This window comes from Momordica charantia, assembly GCF_013281855.1.
Source record: "Momordica charantia cultivar OHB3-1 chromosome 8 unlocalized genomic scaffold, Mcharantia_2.0 BLBB01000008.1, whole genome shotgun sequence".
Classification (NCBI taxonomy): domain Eukaryota; kingdom Viridiplantae; phylum Streptophyta; class Magnoliopsida; order Cucurbitales; family Cucurbitaceae; genus Momordica; species Momordica charantia.
The window spans coordinates 26,778,561-26,793,603 of NW_028275166.1; the positions used below are offsets into that span (position 1 = coordinate 26,778,561).

General features: G+C 35.3%; 3 protein-coding genes across 7 annotated transcripts in view; 1 reads left to right on the top strand and 2 right to left on the bottom strand.

Annotated features, from left to right (window-relative positions):
* Window positions 1-897: 897 nt before the first annotated feature.
* On the top strand, window positions 898-5,499 carry LOC111013288 (Pmr5/Cas1p GDSL/SGNH-like acyl-esterase family protein). 2 transcript variants are annotated; one of them, XR_002601661.2, is made up of 3 exons: window positions 898-1,171; window positions 2,208-3,828; window positions 4,760-5,499. XR_002601661.2 is itself a non-coding variant. In XM_022287715.2 (2 exons), the coding sequence occupies exon 2, from the start codon at window positions 2,655-2,657 to the stop codon at window positions 3,747-3,749; it is 1,095 nt and encodes a 364-aa protein (XP_022143407.1). In that variant the 5' UTR covers window positions 898-1,171; window positions 2,208-2,654; the 3' UTR covers window positions 3,750-5,499. The 2 variants fall into 2 exon arrangements, 1 of the variants encoding a protein (XP_022143407.1); XM_022287715.2 differs by having other exon boundaries at window positions 2,208-5,499.
* A 1,003-nt stretch (window positions 5,500-6,502) lies between these two features.
* On the bottom strand, window positions 6,503-12,099 carry SDG40 (SET domain group 40). Of its 3 annotated transcripts, XM_088127444.1 has the most exons (7): window positions 11,752-12,099; window positions 11,499-11,649; window positions 10,223-10,354; window positions 9,912-10,052; window positions 7,871-8,146; window positions 7,323-7,338; window positions 7,007-7,216 (listed from the first exon to the last, which is right to left on the bottom strand). In XM_088127444.1, exons 1-7 carry the CDS (start codon window positions 11,886-11,888, stop codon window positions 7,146-7,148), a joined length of 924 nt encoding a protein of 307 aa, XP_087983570.1. In that variant the 5' UTR covers window positions 11,889-12,099; the 3' UTR covers window positions 7,007-7,145. The 3 variants fall into 3 exon arrangements, with proteins under 3 accessions (XP_022143355.1, XP_022143354.1, XP_087983570.1); XM_022287663.2 differs by lacking the exon at window positions 7,323-7,338 and having other exon boundaries at window positions 6,503-7,272; window positions 11,752-12,073; XM_022287662.2 differs by having other exon boundaries at window positions 6,503-7,338; window positions 11,752-12,058.
* Window positions 12,100-13,053: 954 nt separating this feature from the next.
* RGD3 (ROOT GROWTH DEFECTIVE 3) overlaps window positions 13,054-15,043 on the bottom strand; it is a 42,551-nt gene continuing 40,561 nt past the window's right edge. For both annotated transcript variants that reach the window (XM_022287682.2, XM_088128262.1), the window contains 2 exons: window positions 14,136-14,351; window positions 13,054-13,560 (listed from right to left, as the gene is read on the bottom strand). In XM_022287682.2, coding sequence (XP_022143374.1) covers window positions 13,387-13,560; window positions 14,136-14,351 — 390 coding nt within the window. In that variant the 3' untranslated portion in view covers window positions 13,054-13,386. The remainder of the gene's footprint in view (window positions 13,561-14,135; window positions 14,352-15,043) is intronic.

Below are 15,043 nucleotides of genomic sequence, written 5' to 3' on the forward strand. Positions count from 1 at the left end.
GCGATCTCAATTATACGAACATGTCGAAAGAGAAAATCATAAAATCAAAAAATTCACCTTTAAATTTAAAAAAAAAGCATTTAAAAGAATTCATAGATGATCTTTATGCAATTTGGCTTGTGGCGTGACTGATACAATATGAAGTATGAAGTATGATGTGTTCATAAATTTAATAATAAAATTTGTATCATTTTTGTAAAATGAAATGCTCTATATATATTTTTTAAAGACCATATATTTAAGAGCTTAATACTTGAATTATTGATTCATAAGTTATTTGTTGGTTTTACGGTATCGAGTTTATTTCAAAATTTTAAAACCTAAACAATTGTGTTGAATTAAGTGCCGTGAAAAGCTAAAGCTCCATTAATTTCGTATTTTGTTTTTTTTCCCCTAAAAAATTATACTTATTTTCTCATACTTGCGTTCTACACCTTTTCTTCCTAAAATATTTAAATTCTTAATCAAATTTTAAAACAAAACCAATTTTTTGGAAACACTTTTTAGATTTTGAAAACGTTTAAAAAACAAGATAAAGAAATATGTGGGTTGGAGTAGTTGATGTTATGGTTTTAAATATCTTGACGAGATGTTAATCGACATATCCATGTATCCATGGGTTCGACATCGACATAGGAGGTAAATCGATATTTTCATAATATTACAAAAAAATATAAAAGAATATCAACAAAATTACATAATATTAATTTTAATCATTTTTAACATATTTAGAAATGGTGAAAGAATTTATTAGTTAATTTAAATATTTTATTCAAGTTTTTTATTTTTATAACTTTTTCAAGAATATCCTTGGACACCAATATTTAAAACTTTGGTCTCTATATATATATATATAATTTTTTTGACGTATTATTTTTATATTTTAAGAACTAACATTAGAAAGGTTTTGTTCAATTGAGAAAAAAAAAAATAAAGGCTACCATTCTTCCCCGGATTTCCGCCCTTTCCTACGCTAAAAGCTACAAGTATAGTGTGTTCGTCGCCGGAATATCTCCAATTTTGCTCGGCGCCGTCGGCGGCTGGTACGCCGGAAATTACGCAGCCTTCACGGACGGTATCGGCGATCTTCGAACGGCGGACCAGACGGTGGAAACAGGGCGTCGATCTCTTGGATTGCGGCGGAGCAACACCGATTTGAGCGCACCGCGTGGTAAGTAACATTACTTCATATTCAATTAGCAGGAAATGAAACCTAGATTCTAGGTCAATTTTCTTACAGTTTTCTTGATCTTCATACAAATAAGTAGAAACTCCGAGAAATCCATGGCCGAATCATACTCATCTCGTCCATGGCCGAATCCATGGACATTTTCAATTCGCATTCGTTCGACCTTTGAATTTTTTTTTTCAAATTTCTGTTGCTGGTTCTTCATCTCCAGTTCTAGGTCCTCTAATCAAACAGCATTGCTTCCATGAAAACTGCTTGAAAGTTGAAACATTAATACTCAAGTGTCGGAATATTGGACAAATTTGATCAATAATGTAATTTTTAAAAAATTACAAAAATACAGTAGTAAGTGTAAATTTAATTAAAAAATTATAAAACTAGACCAAACATAGCACACGTGGGTCAACTATTAAGGTGAATCTCCACTCTCACATTTTGTACTAAAAAAGAAAAAAAAAATTACATACCGACAAAAGTATGATAGTTAGTGGTTAAAGTAAAAAAGTTTGGAATGAAATGAAATTACGTATATTAATGTAATTTCTATTAAATCAAGTTTAGCATTATTATAAAATAAAATTAAAAATGCTTCTTGCATTTGGAAAAGACTAGTTTAATTAAGATAATAGCATGTAAAGACGAAAAAAAAGACAAAAAGATAAAAGATAAAAAACTAAAAAGCCAAACAAACAAAGAGTAACCACTTTCTATTATCCACAGCTCTCACGTTCAACATCCGTTACTTATTAACTTTGGATCATAAACTTAATTAAAACTAGTAAATGCTATGCTACAAACTCATTGTAATTTGGGTAAATTAGAAAGAAAAAAAAAGTCTAACTTGAAAATAGTTAACTCGTTAAAATAAATATTCGAATCAAAATATGAAAATTCACCTATGAGTTTAGAAATTATATAACTTTTTACTTTCAACTCTATTAAAATTTATTGTTGGTAAATTTGTAAATTTTGAAAGAGTTATTGTAGATTAATTGCTCTTTATTTTCTACAATTGCAGGGTGGAGTCAAACCTGAAAATGAGATAAATACGTAACTTACAGAAAAAGGTAACATTTTTTTTAAACTTCCCTTCGTATTAAATACTACATATAGGAAGCCGCGGCCCGGCGTTACTAAGTTTCCCCAGGCGGAATTCCGGCGACACTCCGGCGAACATTCTCAATAAACTTCCTTATCATCTCAGCTCATCCATCCTGAAACACAGCCGGCGGTACGTAATTTTTCCATTGAGTTTCCTTATTTTTCAAGCCAGAAACCGCCCAACCAACCTCTCTCCATCCCTCGACCTATATGGATCTTCCTCCCAAAGAACTCCAATATTGTTGATGAACACAACAATCCCAGAATTTCCCACCTCCCAATCCTCCTCGGAGATCGGATTATTCGGTTCTATTGGGGACTTTTTTGTGGGGGAAAGTTAGAATTCAGAGAGTTGTTGTTAATTATGTTAGGTGGTGTTCAATGGGGAGTTTTAGCGGCGTGCGTGGTGCTCTTCGTGCCGATGGGAATGGCGGGATGGCATTTGAGCCGCAATAAGATGCTGTTCTTCAGCGGCGCTCTGTTTATAACCCTTGCAATCGGCGTCCATCTCACGCCCTACATTCCTTCTGTTTCCGATTTCGTCACCACCGTCTCCTCCGTCGTGATCTTCGACAGCCGAGCCTCCTGCGTTTCCCAGTTACATGAAGTTGTTTGGGAAGTCAAGCAGAGCCCTGGATTCAACCCTTTGAGTAATAACTCTGTTAATTATGAGAAATCATGGAAATGGGGAAGATCTGCTCCTGTTATTGCTTGTGGGTTTCAGAAGCTGGCTCCTATGGATGCCACCGATTTGCTTAATGGATCGTGGGTGGTCGTCGCCGGCGACTCTCAGGCGAGACTGATGGCTCTCTCGCTGCTGAATTTGACGTTAGATTCTCAACGAATGGAAGCCATCAGGGGGGATCTGTTCAAGCGGCATAGCAATTACCAGATTCTGATCGGCGAAACTGGGATGAAATTGGATTTCGTTTGGGCTCCTTATGCTTCTAATTTGACTGATTTAATGGTGGAATTCAAGCAGAATCGTAGCTACCCTGATGTTCTAATCATGGGGTCGGGGCTATGGCATATGCTTCATTTTACTAACGCATCAGAGTTTGGATTTTCCTTGGAATTACTTAGAACTTCGGTTGTTTCCATGCTTCCATTGACTCCAGAAATTGGATCTGAAGGGCCTTTGACAGGCTCTGTGTCCATTCGAACGCCACATTTGTTCTGGATTGGAATGCCAACGCTGATAAACTCCATGTTAAACACTGAGGAGAAGAGGAAGAAGATGACTGATACAATGAGGGTGGCTTACGACGAATCGCTCCGCAAGAGCATGCTTCTTCGCTCGTCGGGTGGCCCCCTCTTGTTGCTGGACATTGAGACTTTGAGTTGGAATTGTGGGGTTCGATGTACAGTGGATGGGATGCATTACGATGGTATTGTATATGAAGCTGCCATTCATATTATGCTTAATGCTTTGCTTATTGAATCTCATCAGAAGCTGTGAAGGACTGAAGGAGGTTCCAATGATGCTTGTAGAAGAGTTGGTTTCAGGATTCTCTAACACTAAGTTCTCAAGATGAGAGGTGAATTCTACCCTTTTTTCCACTTTTATCTCGGATTTTCTTAGTTGATTTGATGAGATTAGGAGTTTCATTATTCTTTGTTTTTCTTTTTCCCTCTGGTCAATGTAATAACACATAGAAACCCATTTCATAAATCACAGGCCACAACATTTATAATTGTATAGCTTTGGAATTGGATCATCATTCATGAATTCTTTAGGAATGTTTGATAAAGCACTTGAAAATACAGCCTGCCAAAGCCATGGTGGTTTTGATTCACTCCATCTTTTTGTTATTTAGTTTCTAATTCTTAGGGAATTGTAAATATCTGGACAAGAGGTGACATTTTTATTCTTCAATCAGATAAATAACATTTTTCCTAAAGATTTATCCTGTTGAAGATGAAAACTAATCTATATCTATCATGGGAAGCTTTCTTCTGAAGTCTAGCTGAATGGATTACAGTATTCATTTGTTATGTACATTTCATAATTGTTCATAATGTCAGTATCTTGAAAAAAGCATGGCTAGTCGTGCTTTCTTGAAAGCAGGAGGGCGTCTCGCTTTGGGGCACCCACCATTTCTTTATGAACTTTTTATAAAGAAAGTGAACAATACAGTGCTTGAAACACTAGAGCCTTACCCCATTTTACAAATCATCTCTATTCCTCAACAACTCTCTACATTCATGGATGCAAGATGGGATACTCCCTAATCTTGTTCATTCATGAATGCAGAGGGCTTCTCAGACCGAAAATGAGAGAAGAGTCTGCCACTATCTCAATTCACTTGTGTTGATAGACAACTCAATTTATCACAACTCAAATAGACAGTTTTTTGCTGCCAACTTGAGTATAGCTCAACTCATAAGGCATATGTACCGAACATAAAGGTCAGAGGATCAAATCTCTACCCCCACATATCGAACTAAATAATGATCATTTTTTTCTAGGCTCATAGGCACATGGCAGTCCAGCAAAGCCAACACAACAGTGACAATAACCACATTAGTCAGCCCAAGTGATGATCATTGATCATATCCATCATGAACCCACCTGGGGATCATCTAATGGGACACAATCGATTCCTCGATTGGCTCAAGTTTGGAAAATATCAAATTGTATGGCATTGAAGACATCGAGTTCGAGAGAGCGTTTTCACTGTTAGGGACCAAAGGTTTCAGCAGATGGAGGAGGATAATAGGGGAGTTGCCAAAGGGGGTGTTCCACTGAAAGAGGAGTCCAAGAAAGGTCAGTTTGGTGAAGTAGAGGCAATGGATGCCTCTAAAACATCAGAAGAGAGGGGAAGCAGAGGATATATGGGGTTCGAAAATGGAGTTTAATGGCGAAGATGGAACATGTGAGAAAAGGAGATAGGAAATGAAGATAGTTTAAATCTTGTTTCAATCCTTTCAATATCTGTGTTTGTTTCTGCATTTGGCTCGCTCCTGGACATAGTTTAGATCTTGTTTTAGTCAAACTACTTTCATAGTTTCACTATTTTCTCTAGTTTGGTCATTCTACTTTATCTCTGAATTTTACATAAATGTCCATCTCAGTTTTTGTCACTAGATTGTTATGTTGGAAAAAGCAGGACATTTGTATAATGAGCCAAAGAAGCTTCGGTTCCAAGTGATGTATATTAAGTTTTTATTGAATGAGGAAATAACAAGGACCAAATTTTTGAGGATCAGGAATAGGTACAAGTTCAAGTGTTGAAAAAACATTTCAACCTGTTTCTAATTATTTCCTTCGAGTTTGAAATCATTATGAGGACTTTTCTTTTTAGTTATGAGCGTTAAAGTTTTAAATGTTGATATCGATGTCTCAATTTTATGGATATTCTAACATTCCTTGTAACAGTAGGGACTAAATTGTTATCAATTTTAAAGTATAGGAATTCAGTTGTTATTGTTATCACTTTTAAAGTATAGGAATTCAGTTGAGTTCAGGGATCAAATCTGTTTTTTAACTCTACCATCAATTGATAATTATTTTATTTTATTTTTAACAATTACAGAGTAGAAAATCGAACTATTGACCTTTTGGATGATAATAGATATTTTATCTACCAAATTATGATTGTATTAATTCTATTAATCGATAACTTAAAACATATTTATACTGCTAAAACTTCTAATACCATTCTTACTAAGATTAAAATATACTACTTTTTTCAATATTATTTTGGTTTTCATATTTTTATTTGAAATAAGTTAATCCTTATACTAATCGTCGGGAAAATTGACTGGAAAACAATTCATGGGAAAATGAAAGAAGCCAACAAACCTACAATCTAAAATAAAAAAAAATAATTCAATTATTTGTCTATTCGTATGACACAATTACAATAAGATTTTTATCATTAGGGATGATTAATATATTTTGTTAAATGCAGAAACTAAATTTTTCTCACCAAGTACATATCTAATAACCTTAGGGTTCCCTCCCAAATTGACTGCAACATGACCTTTAGCATTATAGCTCATTCTAGAAGACACTTCTCATTGGATAGCTCTCCTATTGAATCCAAGAAATTTCTATATTTTGACAAATGTTAAATTTTCATCACCATGTAACATTTCTTTCCATATTTCTATACGTACATTGATTGCACATCAACATAAGTGGGTCGCTATTTCCATTGTATCGTAAAAAAAGCCAACAAAATATCATAAATAAACACATGATATTCATAACAAACATTTTAATTTAAATAATTTGTATTTGATATTGACATTTTGCCAATATTTCCAACAATATTTCTATAGAATTGAGACATCCACCTTTCTTTTTTGACATTGAACTTTGAAAGTAACAAACCTTTTTTTCATCCCCATAAAGTTCATTTAATAGAATGGGAAGGAACAAGTTCCGCAGTGGATCATGAGAAGTTAGACTCAGACCCAGATTAAGATAAAGAACTAATAGTTCTGGTGCAGTAACTTATGCAATCAATCAAAGCCTTCTTGTACGAGATCCTCCACTGGACTGCTAATTTCCATCTATCCAGAGAATGCTTTACTTTCCCGGTTAAACGTAACTCGGCTTCATCTCCGTTCATCAGACCATTGGTCTTCAAGAAAGCACAAAACTCACCACCATAAGTCGATAGCATCTTCCCGAGTCCCCTCGGTATCTGCAGATCCTGGACTTTGCAGATGTTGCACAGAAGTCGTCTGTCTTCTTCAACCGATGTTGGCAGATTGCTTAAAACAGTATGGCAGTTCTTTGATAACCACTGCATCACAGACATTTCGTTATCGACGGAGAGTTGTGACCCAGCATAAGCAAGATGTCCAACACCTCTACGTTTGTTCGGGCGGGTTGCCCATAATCTCAGAGCGGAAAGTAGAGCAAAAGATGGGTTTCCGTTTTGACAAATATAAAGAGACTCCTTAGGCCAAGAACTGGTAGTGTAGATGTCATGTTCCAAAGGTATAAAAACTCTGTCATTTGGATTTTCCTGTAGAATAAACCCATAATATTCAAGAAGCTCTAAGTTTGTGTATGTACCATAGCTTAAAAGAACCTGCAGCAAACAATAGAAACGTTTCAATCTTTTTTTACTCATCCACAGATTCTTTTTAGAGAGAGAATCATATGTGAGGGAGATGTCTCACGTCTGATTTTATTTTAAAACAGTGATGAGAGATGAAGCATATGTTAAAAATTGTTCTAAAAGGTAATGTTAAAAATCAGTGCAATGTCAGAGTCTTAAGACATGAAGAACACAATCTCTAGTTTCATTATGAACATCCCAAGTTATAGATAAAAAAGAAAGCATCAAAATCTAAAACAGTGTTTCAAGTTAAAGTAAATTTGAACTTTCTTCATCTTAGAGAATCAACTAACTAAAGTCAAACCTCAAATTAATCTATCTGTCATCAGCTTCACTTGCATACGAACCAAAAATATTAATTTTCCTTTTTCTTTGATATCCTTGAACATCTAGACTAGCTCACGCATGCACCTCAATTAATTTCACTGGACCATCGGACCCTACTACATTTAGTTGCAAGGGAACTCGTAGGAGTGCAAAATATGAAACGAACAAAAAATACCTGCTGTCCCTTCTTATAACTTTCCCTTGCATAAAAGCAGTATGCAGAGACCTTTTCATCAAATCCACCATCGGTCAAAGCCCGCTGAGTATCCCCCTGCTCTTCGTGTAACTCGTCAGTAGTCATGTCTCCACCCGAAGAAGCATGTTGTGAAAAAGATGAGACATCCCTAATATCAAGGGACTCTCCCTCAGGTGCAGCATAATTAAACAAGTCACCAACTGGACATAGACATCCAGCCTCATCCCATGGTACATACAATGCCCTAGATGATATCTCTCAAAGGGTAACATATATTTTTAGTTTTTAACCACTGAATGTAGAAAGAAGAGCAACAAACTGGGATTAAGATTGAAGAAATTTACATAGGACCAATTCCTAACTTTAGATTCATCATACAATGTATTAGACAAATCATGCAATACCTGTTTTTCCATAGGAACAAATAATTGTATTCACATTGAAAGAATAGACACAAGTGAGGACAATAAGGGCTTGTTTGTTATGAGTTTTCTGTTCTTGTTGGTTGTTTCCAGATTTGCTAATCAAATGGATTTTGTGAAAATGGATTAAGTGAATATGTGTTTGACAGATTTGTTTTTGAAAAAATATTTGGATTCTATGATCCAAATAATGAAAATTCTAAAAACAACATTTTTATATTTTGAGTGTTTTGAAATTTTGAATTTGAAACTTTAAAATGCATAATTACATTAAAAAGATAAAAGCCTTAGTAAATATACTATTTCATGTTATAAACTTATTTCATTTTTTGTTAATATTAAAACATGTCAAATATAATATTTATAAATTATATAATATTGTAAAATAATAATTCTACAAAATTTATAACAAAAATGTTAATAATTTTTTTTTCTTTTTGAGACCGTTAATAAATTAATTAATATTGAACTATTTAGTTGGTAACTACCACTAGTTTACAAATATATTCTGAACAATTTTTTAAATTACGATTCAATTTCCAAATCTACTATCAAACACGTATGAAAACACTAAAAACAAAGAAATACAACTTTATTTTTATTGAATCACTTGTTTTCAGATTGCCAACCAATCGCACCCTAATATATCCTCCAAAATAAGGGCTAAGAGAAGATTATATAACAAGCTCTCTACAACTGGCATTCATAAAAATATAGGATGGCTGCAAAATTATATGGCAACATAAAGCTACGGCGAATTTGAACGGAGGTGAATCCTAAACTCTATTCAAGAATGTTCATAAAGTTTCTTTGTCGTAATTATTGGGAGTTTAGCAACAGATTCTTCGTCTTGAATGAAGCAAGGGTCAATGGGTAATGTTCGGAGAGAGAGGGGCTTTTGCCAGGGGAGTAAGAGAAAACACCCACCTTTTCTGAAAAGAGAGAAAATAGTTTTCAACTCCACATTATAATTGAAACTCTATACCAATCATCATGGAAGAATCTTCTTTTCACTACAATGGATCTACCACATGATATCATAAACATACAAGGAGAAGATGGAGGAGGTTTATTTGTGTGGAAACTCCTTAACAGTTAATGGGTTGGAATTTGAGGCAGGGGAGCATAAGGGCAGTCTTTAATGAGAGAGAGAAAAAGGGAGGACCAGCCCAAGTAGTTCTCACCTTCAGTCTTCAGAGAATAAAAACCATCTCCGAGTAGCTTAATGATCTCACCTCAGCAATTTTCCTCTTTCTCATTGAAGGTTTACCGTATGCAAACCACATCAAGGGGGGTGGGGGGCGGGAGACAAGCTTCATAGTACCTTCAAGGGTTAGGCCGTGCAACTAGCCAACTAGCCAAAGAGAGAGGGAGAGGGATGGATCGTGTCAATTTGTATGTGCCCCATACATGCTAGATCTCCAGCTAAACCACCTTTAAATGGTGCAAATATTTCACCAAACTTAAATAAAAATGGAAACAAAGACTTAAAACCTCAAAAGAAAATGGCACGGTAGGTTTGCCTACTTTGTATAAATCCAGGTCTTATCTAACCAAGTGTGTAATACATTCTTGTAGCATAAATCCAGTGTGCTTACAGTTGCAGAGGCCCAAAGCCATGCCTTGAATGTTTGAAGTTGCCTTTTAACATTAGAATCTTCCATAAGTCCTTTAACTTCTCTCCACTCCGTATGAGACTTCAAAGCGGCCTTTTCTGTTGCCCAGATGGCATAATCCACCTGTTAATGACTTTCACTATTTTATTATCAAATAACGTAAAAGAAAAAAAAAAACACAAGTAAAAACACCTTATTGAATATGATTCACGAATATGAATATAATCTAAAGAAATAAGTAAAAATGACACAAAGGGAAGACTAAACAAAATTACACAAAGGGAGGACCGAACCTGCAGGGCTTGCTTTTCGAATTCTCCAAAAGTTGCCAGTATGTCATAGCTCTGAGGCAAGTGCTTGAAGTAAGGAAACCACCAAGAATTGCTCCCTTCACCAATCTCATAGAGTAAACAGAAGGTCAATTTCTGCATTTGAGTGGGGGAAGAATGTAGAACTGATATTAGTATCCCTTTAAGAACATTCTAACAAGGGAAAATGGGTAATATCTTCAGATAAAGCACACCAGAAATGTTCTAGTTCATCAAATTGAAATTTAAAAAAGAACTAAAATCAGTTCAATCTCCATTATATTTGTTGCACTCTGGAATATAAAACATCTTTAGCATACCCGTAGTCTTCATTTAGTATTAAGGAACTTAGAATGATACCATTCTTTCTTCTCCACTTCAAGTGACAGGAATGCTTGTAATTCTTAAAATTTCTTTCTTCCCACGTCTCTCCTACTTTGAGATGTAGTCACTTTTTGGGATGTTTTGCAAAACCTAGTTCATTAGGATCATAAAACTGCTAAAAGTATCTGATAGCCCAAATGGCATCACCATCCATTCAGATAAGTGTTCATTAGGCTTAAGAGTTGTCATCTATTCATACCCGAACCCACCGACTTGAGAGAGCAAACCAAATGTTGATACTTTTGTATAACAGTTACTCATTATTAATACAAATAATCGCCCCACACTAGCCTTTACATACTTTTCCAAGTTCTGATAGGCAGCTTACCAACTCTCCTTCTATGACTGGGAACAAATAATTTGAGCTCATGACTTTGCTTACTCTTGACATCAACGGATTTCTATCTCTCTATGATTTTGGATGCTCTTCATGTTCAATGTGCCATGAATTCATAAAGGGGTGCCATGGGCTCGCAACAGGGACGACCGGGGCTTGATGGAGGAGGTTCTATTGTATCCTCTTTTTTGAAGAAAAGGAAGTTTTCGGTGGCAGGCATGTTTTTTTTACAATTTTTTGGGGCTTTGAATTGAGCGAAATAACATAATCTTTAGAGGTGGAGGTGGGGAGATCAGGGAATATATTTCCTGTGGGGTCGGTTTCTAAGTTTTTTTTTTTTTTTTTAACTATCAGTTAGGTGTTGTTTTGCTCGACTAGAGCCCCTCTCTTAGATTTAGATGGGCTTCTATTCATTGGGTTGTTTTTTTGTATGCCTTGCGTATTCTGCCTTTTTTCATTTTTCACAATTGAAAAGTTCAACAAAAGCAGCATCAGCAAGTGTGAAAACAACATAAAAAGTCCATATTAGCAAGGAGCAACCTGAGTAGAAGAAAGAGATGGGTATCTCTTCAGAGCCATGGAGAGCTTCTCATTTTCCAACAGCAAACTTTGGGTCGTAAACAAGACAGATTTTGGAACTCTCAGTACTAATTCTCCATTGTTAAGATTACGCACAGCCCCTAAACCTCTCCTGAAGCACAATTTTCCCTCAAAATTAAGAATTTAAGTGCGGCAAAATGAAACGAAGAGAGGTAAATGTAAAGCAAGCAAAAAACGAGACATGAGAGAATACCCGCCAGCATCAGGGAAGAGAGAGACGCATAAAGAACGACCCAGACAAGAATTTGAACTCTCTTTGTCGACAGAATCTGAAATTCCACGATCCGCCGCCCATCTCAGCAGGTTTTCGAAACTTCCTTCAGTTTCCATTTCACAATTCTTCCTCCATCAGAGCGTCTTCTCCTCGACGATTTCTGGGGTGGTTTAGACTTCGGAGGGGTTTGGGAGAGAGAATTGGGTCTGTAATCCATATTACCGGCAAAAGTTTTTTAATTATATTTGGAAAATACACTTTTCCGTCTGTTAGGGTTTGAGAAGTATATAAGGTTTTAAAAGAGACTTTTTTTTTTTTTTAATCTCATTTGATGTAGTGGTTAAAGAGCTGATTATACTATACTAATCTCGCAAAACTTATTAATATGATAAATTTTTTATATGATCTGACTTCTCTTTCTCCTTTCTCCACTCTCATGAGGAAACTTGTCCACTTCTCATAACTCTCCAAAACATTGAGATTATATAGTTATAATTGCAAGTATCCTTGTCCCAATATTGCTTTAATTTAAAGTTAATAGGAAAAATAGAAAATAATCCTTTAGTCCTTGTTTTCGTAAAAATTTAAAAGATTAGACTTAGTTCTTGTCTCTTTTGCAGCACAGTTAAAGATGAACATGGTTGCTTGAGTTAGGACATGCGCTGCTTGAGGATTGAAGTATGAAGAAAAAAACGAGAGTAGCCAATAGGAATTATTCTAAAATGGACCAAAAAGAGAGGACAGACCTTAACCTAATTTTGCTCCAAATTTACGACAATATATAGCAATTAAACTTTGGATTTCACTTTATATGTGAATTTATAAGGAGATTTACTCGTTAAAGATGATTTGTCTGAGTGCAAGAGATGCTGGAGCATCAACGTTGGCATTGAAAGCTGAGCTGTAAAACTTGCAATTAACGTTAAAGTGCATGTTTCTTGGGACCCTTATACCTCTAAAATTAAGGAGGGGTATAAATACTTTTAAGACGAGCTGTCACGAATCAATCCGTAAATTTAAACGCCAATTCTCATGCATCTTAGTTGCTAGCATTCTGAACATGGTTGGTAAAAAGTATCGTTCTTTTTAGTTCAACATTTACAGGGAGTAAAGAAATGAACCATATGCTCAAATTGGCTGGGCGAGTAAAAAGCATCATCATAAAAATACCCACAAGAAAATCTTCTTGTAGATCTAAAATATGATGAGTATAGATTACTGTGGCATGAAATATAACACTAAATAATGTTACAGTTGAATGCAAAAGCCAACAGCATTACATTGAAAATAACCTATATGGAAGAATCGATTTCATTTAAAAAGATGAAATGAATTGTATATACATTATCCGACATATACAAATTCTCATTCCCTCCCGATCCCGCAAGTACATTTAATCGTGAGAATGTTACGTTACACCTCCCGTAAATCATCATCGTCCTATACTCTCCGACCATTCATCGAAAAAGCCTCAGCAGCCCCCAGGGAAAAAGGGGGGAATGGAATGGAAGGGAGTCTTAGGAAAGTCTGAACCTATAGGTTAAAATGTCAAAATTTGGGCTTTTCAATCCTCTCCCACTTTATATACACTTTGTACATGGTGTGTGTAAGACTTCAGCCATTAAGCTTTGCTAAGAACTGGTTAAGATTATACTCTTCAGTGTACTGGGATTGGTCCCAGAGCTCCTCCAGTCCTCCAAGGATGGCTTTCAAACCCTTCTTTCCACCCACTGCTTTTACCTCACCATCAAAGTTGCCATCTGACTGATTTGACGAGGAAGAAGCTCCCTGGGTTTTACGAACCAAGTTAACAACAGTCATAAATTCCAGAAAGAAACAGACTGTAAGAGATAAGGAGTATCCTATCTGCTTTCAATATCGATTTCATCAAATGGAAGAAGAGGGGGTTTTTATAGGTTGTTCAACAATGGACAGAAAAGGGAATAATTGTTGAGATCCAATTAATCCTAAATAAAGTGTAAAGTTTGTAGCTTGATTCGCTTTTAGAAGCTTTTGTTGGTTGGCAGCTCAAAGGGTGAAAATAATCTGGAATAGTGCAAGAGAGGTATATCAATAATTTTTTAAGAGATATCCGTCTCCATTCGATTCTTTTTGTAATAGTTTTCAGCACACGGTTTTTTGGTAGTGTTAAACCCATAAAAAGTTCTTCTATAATTATAGTCTTTTCATGATTGTAAAGGATGGAAAGGCTTTGATTGGGTAGCTTTCTTAGGCTGGGTTCCCTCTACCCGACATTTAGGCTGTTTTAGTTTGCCCTTTTGAGAATGCATCTCCCTGTTTCTTATAGAAAACATGTAAAGTTTGTAGCTACAGAATAAATCGCTGCTATAAATACAGTATACCTTTTTGGAGGTTGTTTCAGCAGATGTGAATAGATCAAGCAATTGATCAGTATTCATCGTTTTCATACTGGCATTCTCAGCATTGATAACAGCATTAGCGATTGAAACTTTGAACTTTTGAAGGTTCATAACTTTTTCTTCCAGTGTTCCACGCATTATGAGGCGATGGACGTTTACGACCTTCCGCTGGCCTAACCTGTGGGCTCTGTCCATTGCCTGCAAAAATAGTCGCATCAATCAAGGTAAAAAATGAGACCCATTTAGTTTTTTATAAATTCAGCTTATTTTAACATGCTTGTTCTCTGATTTTCAAAAATAGTTTTTAAAAAAAGTGATGTGATAACACAACTAATCTTTTGATTTTCTCCAAAATATAACAGAACTTTGAAACTATAACAAAGAAAGTTTTCATAATATTCATATTTAGTAGTCATATTGTCTAAATTTATTATTTATTAGAATAAAAACCACAGAGCTCGTTGTTTCTTAAAAAATTCATTCATTGTTTGTGAAGCCAAATCGTTTTTAAATCAATAATTTGACAGCTCCTAAATGAAGTCATCGAGGTTCCTCTTAATTCATAGAATAGCACAAAACCCTATATCATAAGAAGCACAGACACAGACATGCAACATGGATATGACACGACATGGACACGTCAATTTCCAAAAAGTAGGACACGACACGTTGGGGACATATTAATTTTTTATATGGTTTTTAATTAATATTTAAATAAAAAATTTATATATATATATATATATATATAATAAAGAAAACCCAACTCTAGCCCTAGTTTTTCTCTCATAATAAAGAAGGCCTCATTTTCATCTTGGATTCCCCTCTTCCCACTTCTAACCCTAGTTTTTATCTCTTTCATCATAACCCGCTACCTCCTACTTTTTCTTCTT

What these genes read in the sequence shown, in the direction of transcription:
- LOC111013288 (XM_022287715.2), top strand. Translation starts at nt 2,655, where the DNA reads ATGTTAGGTGGTGTTCAATGGGGAGTTTTAGCGGCGTGCGTGGTGCTC.
- SDG40 (XM_022287662.2), bottom strand. Translation starts at nt 11,888, where the DNA reads ATGGAAACTGAAGGAAGTTTCGAAAACCTGCTGAGATGGGCGGCGGAT. An exon ending in CTCTTCCCTGATGCTGGCGG is followed by an intron (nt 11,650 to 11,751) that starts GTATTCTCTCAT and finishes ATTGTGCTTCAG; the next exon opens with GAGAGGTTTAGGGGCTGTGC. An exon ending in GGCTTTGGGCCTCTGCAACT is followed by an intron (nt 8,147 to 9,911) that starts GTAAGCACACTG and finishes ACCCTTTGAGAG; the next exon opens with ATATCATCTAGGGCATTGTA.